Raw genomic sequence first — 10,093 nt, forward strand, 5'->3', positions numbered from 1 at the left:
GCCTCCTTGTGGACTTCCTGGAGACATCTGGCCAGCTGCTGTAGCCAGCAGAATGCTGGAATAGAATGCTGCGTCTAATCCCATAGGGCTCTTCTTGCATTCTGGCTAAAGCAAGATTAGACTCATTCTCTGAGGAGGAGGAAAAGAAGTCTATCAGGGGCTATAAACATAGTGGGCTCAATGGACTCTCCATGAACACCATTTACCAAGACGACGGGGTACACCTTAGAGCGCTCTGGGGCAGGATCCTCTGGTTCTGACCTGTCTCTTTCATGCCATGTTTGTGGATTTCCTGGAGGCTACTGATTCTCCGCGGTGAGAAATATCAGTAAATAAAAAGCTGCCAAGGCATGTAACTTCCCTAAGGAACGCTTATTTTATTCTTTATCTTCCAAAGCTCCCCATGGTGTTGAAGGTCCCGAGGCTCAACTTCTCGCCCCTGGCACTCTGCGACAGGCCGTTCTCTCTCCTTGGATTTGGGGACATTCTGGTTCCAGGTACATTCTCTTCTTCTGACTTTGCTTCGGGACTTATCAGCCGCTGGGATTCCTGCTTCATCTCTGGTTTCTCACATCTGGCACCTGCCTCTTGGCTTCTGTTTCCTGCTGTTTCTCAGATCTGCTAAGATTTCACGCTTATTAACCTTTCTGGCTGCAAGGGTTATCTTGGTGCCATCTGAGAAGGAATGGGCAACGGCTCAGTTGCAGGGGTGCCTGCTCTGAATGTAGAAGCTCCCAGATTCAGTCCCCGGCATCTCCGCTTAGAAAGCACCTCTTTCGAAAGACTGGAAGCTTATTATGTGCCTTTTATCAAAATACCCTTTAAAAAGGGCAAAATGGAAAACCCCATCTTTTTTCTCAGCTGGAATAGAATTTCTAAAAGGATGAAAGATAAATGAATGGAAATCTGTCTTTGACTTGAATCTGCCAATGCAAGTTGTATTAATCTAAAAGAGAATTTTTGTACTTCACACCACACAAATTAGACAAAATCTTTAAGAATAAAATGCACCCATGTTGGAAATGTGGGCAAAAGTCAGCAGATTACCTACACATGTGGTTGTCGTGTCCAGTTAGTTGTTATCTTCTGGACAAGAGTGTCAATACCTATAAATCTCGCAAGTGTGTTGTTAGGATGCTTCTAAACTTAGGCCTCTTTTAAATTAAGATCTCCTGTGACTGCTGATCTATTAACAGCCACAATAACGATCATACCTAAAACATGTATGTTGCCAGAAATCTTTCTGTTAAGGAATGGATTAAAAAGCTTTGATGAAAGTGGCTAAACTGACAGTGTATGCACATCTAAAGGATGGAAGATAGTCTAAACCGCCATTTGCCATTTGCTTGAGAACCTTTCATACAGCTCTAGGAATCTCTTCTTAACTTGCAGGTTGATGTTTACAATTGTGGGGTTCCCCCCCCCCTTTAAATGTTGTAATATCAAATATTAAGAATGTTTTATTGAACCTTGGAAAATAATATTTTTTTTAAAAAAGGACATCTGGTAGCAGGGCTGAAGAAGACCTCTCTCTAAATAATAATAATAATAATAATTCAATTTATATACTGCCCTTCAGGACAACTTAACACCCACTCAGAGGGGTTTACAAAGTATGTCATTATTATCTCCACAACAACGATCACCCTGTGAGGTGGGTGGGGCTGAGAGAGTTCTGAGAGAGCTGTGACTGACCCAAGGTCACCCAGCTGGCTACAAGTGCAGGAGTGGGAAATCAAACCCGGCTCTCCATCTTAGAGTCACGTGCTCTTAACCACTACACCAAACTGGCTCTCACATAGCATCACATAAGTGATGCTAGCTGTAGAGACCAACGGTGTGGCTCAGGGCAAGGCAAAAATATACTACTGGGCTCTTCTGCTTTTCACCACCACCACTGCCACTTGCTAGTGGAGCGGGTCCTTTACATACAGAGGGACCCAAGTTCAGTCTCCATTTAAAAGCTCTTCAGTAGCGAGTGAGACTGCAAAGACCTGCTGCCAGTCACACGGATCCAGGCTCTGACTCTGCATCAGGCAGTGTCTTTGTATGTGCACAGACCTATAGCGACACTCCGCTGCGCTGAGAGCCTTCCTTTGGTGGTCAGGCACATGCTCTGTTTGCACAGTGTTCCCAGGACAGTCCAGGCATCTCCAGGAGCAGCTGCTGGAAAAGACCTTTCTCTGCTTGAGATCTTAGCAGCTGCCAGTCAGAGGAGACAAGACTGAACAAGAGGGACCGAGGGTCTGAGTTAGTAGAAAGCAGCTTCACTTGTACCAGACTGTCCAGCGATAGCCTTCTGACAGAAGGAGAATGAATGGTCCACAGCATGGACTTCAGGTTGCTGTTGGGTAGAACTTGGGATGATGGGTTTGTGTGTGTGTGTATTCAACCACTTCAGTGTACTGTCTCTGGTCTCTTTCCTTCCTTAGGACTCTTGGTAGCATACTGCCACCGGTTTGACATCCAAGTCCAGTCATCCAGAGTATATTTTGTTGCCTGCACCACAGGTAAGTTTTGCTTCTCCTGGCACATCGCCAGCTCTCTAAAAGCAGAGATCCGTTCCTATCACATCGGTTCCATTTTGGCTCTTACCTCCTTTCCAAGCATCAGGCAATGAGAAGCAGTTGCTCTCCCTCCCCTTTTCCTTTCGCATCTTGCTTAGCAAACTCCGTGCTTCTCTGAGCCAAAACGAAAGCTCTTTGAAGGCTGATTGAATTACAGTAACCTTGGATTGCCACAGTAATAGGTGCATGGGTCCTCTCTTATTAATGCTATTATATCTAATTCTGAACTGGCCTCTAGAACGTGGATCAAAAAATTCACACAGCAAGGCCAAGGGCAGGGTGGGGGAGATTTTTCTTCAAGCCTAGGGGGAAACTCCAGTTTGCAGGAAATATCTTGGGGGTTAGAAAAACCACAAATTATAGAAGCAATACCTGCTTCTTTAAGAAAAGTGTGCCACTGAGATCTTGTGAGATCTCAGCAGCTGTTTGAGGGGTTGGAAAGCAACCTGCATCGGTATGGATTCCAAGCCTCAGGGAACGGGGATGGGGGGAGAGACAGACTAAAAAGGGTAAGATAGGAGGAAGTGAAGGTAAAACTGGAGGGAGGAGGAGCAAAGAAAGGTAAAAAGGGGAAACTTGGAGGAGGGGAACAGAAAAAGGTGAGTGGATGAGGTGAGTGGAGACAGCAAAAGGTGAGTGGGTGGAAGAGGAGGAAAGGGGGTCTGAGGCACTGCCAGGAGGAGGGGGAGATGGAATAGGGAAATGAGATTCCCGTCCCCCCACCAGTCCTCGCAGGTTCCTCAACTGTATTTTGTGTGTGTGTGTGTAAAATATAATGAAGGACAACAGACCTGATCAAAGCTGATTAAAGATATGTTGACCCAAGGAAAATATACCTATCAACACCTGGGCCTGCATTACTACTAGCTGATAAAAAGGCTATTTCTGTTGGTCACAAATCCCAGCAACAGGCAGCATTTTAAAAAAAAGCCTTTTGCAAGCAGCTGCACAGCTTGTGGATCTGAAGGCTGGGTTCTTCTGCATGCTTGCAGCAGCCTCTCAGGCAGTTTTGCAGCAGTGGCGTCTGCGCCAGTGCTCTTCTGCTAACATTCAGAAATCGGGTAACTGCCACCATCCTATGTGCAAAAGCATATGAAAGAAGGCTGCTGCGGGCTGGTTTGTGGGACAGGTTTGGGTGGCGGGTGGACCACCCTGCAGAGAAGGCCCCTCAGAGCTGCTTCCGCTCACTTCATTTCCTCTCCTTTGCTGCAGCCTATGGCATCGGCCTCTTGGTGACCTTTGTGGCCCTGGCTCTGATGCAGAAAGGCCAGCCAGCGCTCCTCTACCTCGTGCCATGCACACTCCTCACCAGCTTCATCGTGGCCCTGTGTCGCAAGGAGCTGGGCATGTTCTGGACGGGCAGCGGCTTTGCGGTGAATACCAGTTTGCTATGAGTGTCTTCGAGAAATGCTAATGTTAGAAATCCGTAACTAGAACTACAGTTGAGTAATACTATTGTTAGCGTTATTTTTTAAAAAATGAAACGTCTGTGCTGCTTCCTCCTCATCGTCCCGCTCCTGGTGCTCATTTTCTAAATCTTTGAAAAATTCTGCCTCCTCTCCTTTCCAAGTTTTGTATTTATGGTAGCACTTTAGAGACCAACAAGATTTCCAGGGTGTAAACTTTTGAGAGTCAAAGCTCTCAAGACTTTTGAACATTTATACCCTGGAAATCTCGCTGGGCTTTAAGATGCTACTGGACTCCAATTTTGCTGTCTGCTGCAGACGAACATGGCTACCCACCGGGAAGTATTTATGGTGTGTGAATTGTAACAACTAGTCACCGATCTCTTAATCTGAAAAATATATTGGAGGGAATGAAATAGTTACCGTGCCTTGCCACAAATAGCTGAATTGGGGGGTTTGCGTGGTGGTGGTGGGGGGACTACACAAATACAGAGCTCTGAGATTTGAATAAGGCACTTTCAGTCACTTTTAATGCACTTTGCAACTGGATTTTACTGTGTGGAATGGGAAAATCCACTTGCTAATCATCGCTAAAGTGCATTGATAGTAGATTGAAAGTGCATTATTCAGCATGGGTGAAAGCAGCTCCTAGGTCTGTTTTTCAGTTGCTCAGGTTGAACAGCAGCTGTGGTATGTGTCTTTAGGGACACGTCCTATAGCCGGCGTACTGTAGTGTGTGTTTCCTGGCATGGGCAATTGTGGCAGCTGCCTGTACCCCTTGCTTCTCTCCCTCCTGGGTTGTCAGAGGCTGAAAGGTGTGCGTGGAGTGTCAGTTGCCTTAATACACTGCCCTGTTTCCTTGACCTAGGAGACAGCAGCACTGCATAGCGTTGGCTGCTGTGAAGGATTCTTTTGGCCTTGTGCCAGGAGGGACAGCAAGAAGAGACAAGCTGCTGCCAGCTAGGGAGATCTGACATTTCCCTAGAGAAAGCAGGGGATGGTGCAGCATCTAGGAGCAGGATGTGGGCAGCAGTCCCTGACCGCTGAATTGGTAGCCCAGTTAGTTCTGTGGTTGCCACAGGACAAACTCCCTCCCTCCCTTCCTCCGCCCCTTTTTTCCTACAGCTGGCCAATCCACCTTTCTGCCCCAGAGCTGATTTGGGTTTTTTATGTCCCAGAGGTAGGGTGGAGCTCTTGTAAAGTAGCGTATGTTCTAGCCACCTTTGTCCTAATGTGGTTTGTTCTTACGTATGCAGAAAGAGCTACCTCATCCTCCCTTGGTGATCTCCCCCGTCAGCTGTCCCAAGCCCCCAAAGGAGGCAAGTCCGTTGGTGTCTCCTGGGCCCGAAGCAGACGAGAAAATGACCAACCCCACCCTCCACACCGAAGAACCGAACAGCGCCCCGTCGTGCAGTGGTGAGCCGCAGGCCTCCTCCCCAGGGACAGAGGAACAGACTGAGTCCAGCGAACAGGCGGGCCAGCCAGTCCCCGCAACACCGTGTATAGAACAGACTGCTCAGAAGGACGGTGCTTCAGAAAGCAAGAACCTCCCTGCAGAACAAAATCAGTCTGACTAGGAACACACACACACTTGTCTCTTCCTCTTGTTTTCCCCTCTCCCACCACCACAAATTAACTCAAAACCAAGGACTGGTTTGGTCCCACTGGCATTTGGCACAGAAGCTCATCACCAATCACTGATCATCCAGCGCCAGGAAATCTCTGTTTCTTTGTTCAGGACAAAGATAATCTCTCCCACTAATTCTGCCTCCCCTCCCCACCCCAAATATGGTGCTTAATGAAGAAGGTTCTGATACAATTTCAGTGGTTGCTTTTCAAACACTAGCAGATGCCTTTGTTTTCCCTTCCCCGTTTCATAATGCTGGGGTAGTATTATAACATACTTTTAAAAAATGTAGACAGTATTTTGCGCTTGCGTGGCTGTGATAATTGCTTTAGCGATAGGTTAGGGCCGTGCGGGAAGAAAGTGTCGTGCATCTCTGACCTGTAGACGTTTCCTGTTCTTTAAAAAATAACTCCCCTTCTGCTGGGGAGGTTTCGTTTCATACATCTGTGTGTGTCCCCCACCCCTCTCCCAGTTAAACGGTTTAGGCACAAATGAACTGGGGGACGAGCTGGCCTCCGGGAAGAATTTGATTAAGGCAAAAGGCTCGATGCCCTGACCTACCTGTTCTTTGATGCTAGAGAAACCCAAGGGACGATGGCAGAGCCTGCAATATTCTGGGAAGGGTCCCTTGTGACTTGGCATTTAGTAGATGGATCTGTTCTACTTTAGAAGGCCAGCCTCCCCTCCCCACCCCTAGAATGAGTTAGAAAGCTGATGGTGGTGAGGTTTGCAGGAACTCCTTCCTTAGTCGATGCTTTCAGACAAGGCAATCCAGCACTCAGTGCGATCCTCTTCTTTTTTTTATTTAGGCAGTAGGCTTGTTCAGCAGGAGAGAGGTATGTTTCCTTTGCCAACCCATTTCTGTGAGTTAGCGTGCCTGATACCCTCTCTTTGGCCAGGAAGGAAGGCAGGGGGGGGGGGTGATAGTCGCTGCCCTTGTGAATGAACTGGAGCTTTTGCAGCCTCTGCACAATGCAGGGGGGGGGATCCTGCCGTGGTTGCCTAGGGGACCCTGAAATCTCGGCGAGCCCTCGAATTCTCGACCGAGCCTTTCTTGGGGAGCCACTGAGCAACGGGAGGGAAAGGGCTTGTCCTGCTGCATCTCATCTGTTCCGCTGCTGAGAGGCAAGTCCCTTTGAATTTAACCCTCTTTTCCGGTCGCGTGGTAAACTTGGGCTGTCCGCTTTGCATTGAAGCCTGCGGAAAGGCCGCTTTGATCGGAGTTCGATCCAAGTCCCTTGAAAAACCCAACAGCAGCTTGCGGCCTTGGAATGCGTATTTTTTACAAGGTGCTTCAGCTATTTACGACAAAGGGGCTGATCTTGAATGTTGAGAGGGGAGGCAGGAGAAAGTCTTCCTGCTCGTTTAAGACCCGTAGAAGAGCAGCAGGATTAATGCAGCCCCCTGTAGCTGTTTTGACACTTGAAAGGGCTGGGGCGGGGAGAATGCCTCAGCCTGCATGCTGTGGGCCCAGTCAGGATCAGCCCTTGCAGCATTTTTAAATTGCTTTAAAATGGCGCAGGTATCCATGGGTCAGACCCACGGAAACCATCATATCTAGTTTGGCATCATATCTAGTTTGAGAGCCAGTTTGGGGTAGTGGTTAAGAGTGCAGGACTCTGATCTGGAGAGCCGGGTTTGATTCCCCACTCCTCCACTTGAAGCCAGCTGGGTGACCTTGGGCGAGTCATGGTTCTCTGGAGCTCTCTCAGCCCCACCCACCTCACAGGGTATTTATTGTAGTGGGGATAATAATGGCGTACTTTGTAAACTGCTCTGAGTGGGCATTAAGTTGTCCTGAAGGGCAGTATATAAATCGAATGCTGTTATTATTATGTTACTACTAACGTTGGGGAAGTGAGGAATCTTCCCTCAAGATAGATTAGGGCAGGAAGGGGTGTGTGAATTTCCCTGGACCTCTCTGGAACATGTCATCCTGAGGGTCTGCCACCTCTGTAGGTTTTTGTGCGTCTCTCTCCATTATTGTGTTGTGTGTCCACGTACTCTTCTTTTGTTTCGTTTTCCAGACTGTAGCACTGTAATCTGTGTATAAAGGTTCACCAGCTTCTGCCAACTTTTTCTGGTGACGTTACCAACGGCCGTCTGCCGGGTTGCCTCAGCTTTGAGCTGACCTATGGGTGGGGGCGATTGCCCTGGAGGGCATTTTCCCTGGCCTCGGCCCTGAGCCAGTTTGGGGTAGTGGTTAAGAGCGTGGGACTCTAAGCTGGAGAGCCGGGTTTGATTCCCCACTCCTCCACTTGAAGCCAGCTGAGTGACCTTGGGCTAGTCACAGCTCTCTGGAGCTCTCTCAGCCCCACCCACCTCACAGGGTGTTTTGCTGAGGGGATAATAATGACATAGTTTGTAAACCGCTCTGAGTGGGCGTTAAGTTGTCCTGAAGGGCGGTATGTAAATCGAATGTTATTAAAAAGTGAACCCGGTTTTCGGCATGGCCTTGCTCCTGGGCGGAACATGGTGAACGGTAAACAGAACCAGCTGTCGCTTGAGCAGAATGACGGACGCTTGTCTTAGACACTACAGGATTTATGCCTTAATTTAAGCCATTTTATAAATAATGTATATGAAAGTTTCATTTTACAAAAGCAGGTTAAACAATAAACTTGACAAAATCCAGGTTATTCAGACTTTGAGGCCAACGTTGTGGTTTTGAAATTGTCTTTTTGTCTTTGTTCTGGTTTTTCCTGGAATCTTTTTATATCTGGGGGCTCAGTTCTCAGTCTGTTGGGGGGGGGAGTTCATGAAGAGTTGTTCTCCACAGCTGAAGGTGTGCCTTTGGGCATCCCAGAATAAGGGAGCACCACAAAGCAACCCTCTTGTTGGGTTTCTTTCTTCCTTTTCCTGGATCTGGCCACAAAACAACACATGGAGAAGGAAAAGCAGATTCAGCGCCATCGATCTCAAGTCTTTCAGTGATTATATCATATCAAATGCTAGCTCCACTCTTGAATAACAGAGCTCTTTTGGGCTGTTTACTTTTGGATCTTCCACACCGCAACTCAAAGTACAGAAAATGCAGTTCTTGTACCATGTTGCTTGAGAAATCTGCAGCACTGCAATTTGTGTGGCGTTTTAAGGTTGGCTCTGTGTTCCTGACGCCAGTATCGATCTCTTCTTGCCTTTTGAGAGCCATCTCCTTTTATGTTACCAAGGTCACCTTGGGTTTCCTGCCAGTGAAGAAGCCAAATATTTGCAACCAAGAAATTTCAGGCCTGCAAAATCACCATGAGCTTGCAGATATTGCATAAGATTTGATGTAACTGCCTACATTGGAAGCTTTGCCTGAACTCAGCCTATTCTTCCTATTAGAGATTTCAGAGCCCCAATAACCTCTCACATTTGACCATTGCATAAACTCTGTGAAATGGGTTAGGTTAGCGATCCCCAATGTGATGTTTATTGGCTTCTCCTACAAAGCAAAGAACCAGTCCTGGCGTTTTTTTCTGTCTCATCGGAGCAGGGAGGTGCTTCAGAAGAGCCCTAGACGGTGCCACGTTGGTGTCTGCAAGGAACACTCATTCAGAAATAGCTGCCTCTGTCTCGAGGATGTTCAGTTTGCAACCTCCCAACATTTTGTGATTGGCCCCAGCTCCCCCAAAGCAGCCATTTTGTGGTTGGCTCTGCCCCCATGGTAGCCATTTTATGGTATGCTCACTCTTCTCAACTTTTCCAGAAGTCCCCATAGGTTCGTCAAGGTTGGAGATATCTGGCCTTGTGTCCCAGTGCCTGCTTGTTCTCGAATGACCAAGATTTCCTTTTCATTCATATGCTTGTTGATCTCCCTATGCCCATAGACAGCAAGGGTCAAGGATGGAGATATGTCTTAGTAAATCTGCATTTAAAGCAATCCTTCCCCATTGCCTTCATTGGCGCCCATGCCCAAAGGACCATGCAGCTGCATTGCTGCCCCGGCCAGTGGTGAACGTTGCATTTCATGGACAAGATCTGAATTTTGCCACATTAAGTATTTTACTTGCAGTAAGGGAGAAAGGTAATACTCAGCTGGCTTTTAGAGAGGCAGCCACAGCAAGAAAATCCACTTTAGATTCCCTCAGAGTCTTGCTCAACCCAATCAAATATCTTGCTTCAACAATTTCTCCCACCAGTCCAGCAGCCCTTGTCCAAATTGCAGATTTTCACTGCCAGTTTTCAGAGGCCTACTGTGTTTCAGAGGGCTTGTCATGTTTGCAAAAATACAAAGGAGCTTGTGGCATAATTATCTGTGGGTTCTTGTCCACGAAAGATTGTATCATGATAAATCTGAAGTGCTCTGTTCCAAACAAAGGCTTGATTTCCAACCAATATTTCCTTGGGCACAAAGACTTCCACTCACACGGTGGGATTTTCTTCTCTCCTCTGCACAGCCCCAAATATTCCCTGTGGATTTTAGGGGGAAGATTTTGGGCTCCCATGGGAAGATGAAAGAGGGCACAAGCCCATGGAAATGCTAATCAGAAACCAAGCCATGGCTGGGA

The 10,093-nt window shown here is 47.5% G+C and overlaps 1 protein-coding gene across 2 annotated transcripts in view; it reads left to right on the plus strand.

Moving 5' to 3' along the window:
- SPPL2B (signal peptide peptidase like 2B) overlaps window positions 1-8,257 on the plus strand; it is a 31,630-nt gene extending 23,373 nt beyond the window's left edge. The window contains exons 12-15 of one of the 2 annotated variants that reach the window (XM_054980678.1): window positions 398-497; window positions 2,433-2,510; window positions 3,780-3,940; window positions 5,230-8,257. In XM_054980678.1, the coding sequence (XP_054836653.1) occupies window positions 398-497; window positions 2,433-2,510; window positions 3,780-3,940; window positions 5,230-5,550 (660 nt within the window). In that variant the 3' untranslated portion in view covers window positions 5,551-8,257. Of the gene's footprint in view, window positions 1-397; window positions 498-2,432; window positions 2,511-3,779; window positions 4,009-5,229 lie in introns of both variants that reach the window. The other variant, XM_054980679.1, reaches the window with a different exon arrangement.
- Window positions 8,258-10,093: the final 1,836 nt, after the last annotated feature.

Source organism: Eublepharis macularius, chromosome 5 (assembly GCF_028583425.1).
Source record: "Eublepharis macularius isolate TG4126 chromosome 5, MPM_Emac_v1.0, whole genome shotgun sequence".
NCBI classification, from domain to species: Eukaryota; Metazoa; Chordata; class Lepidosauria; order Squamata; family Eublepharidae; genus Eublepharis; species Eublepharis macularius.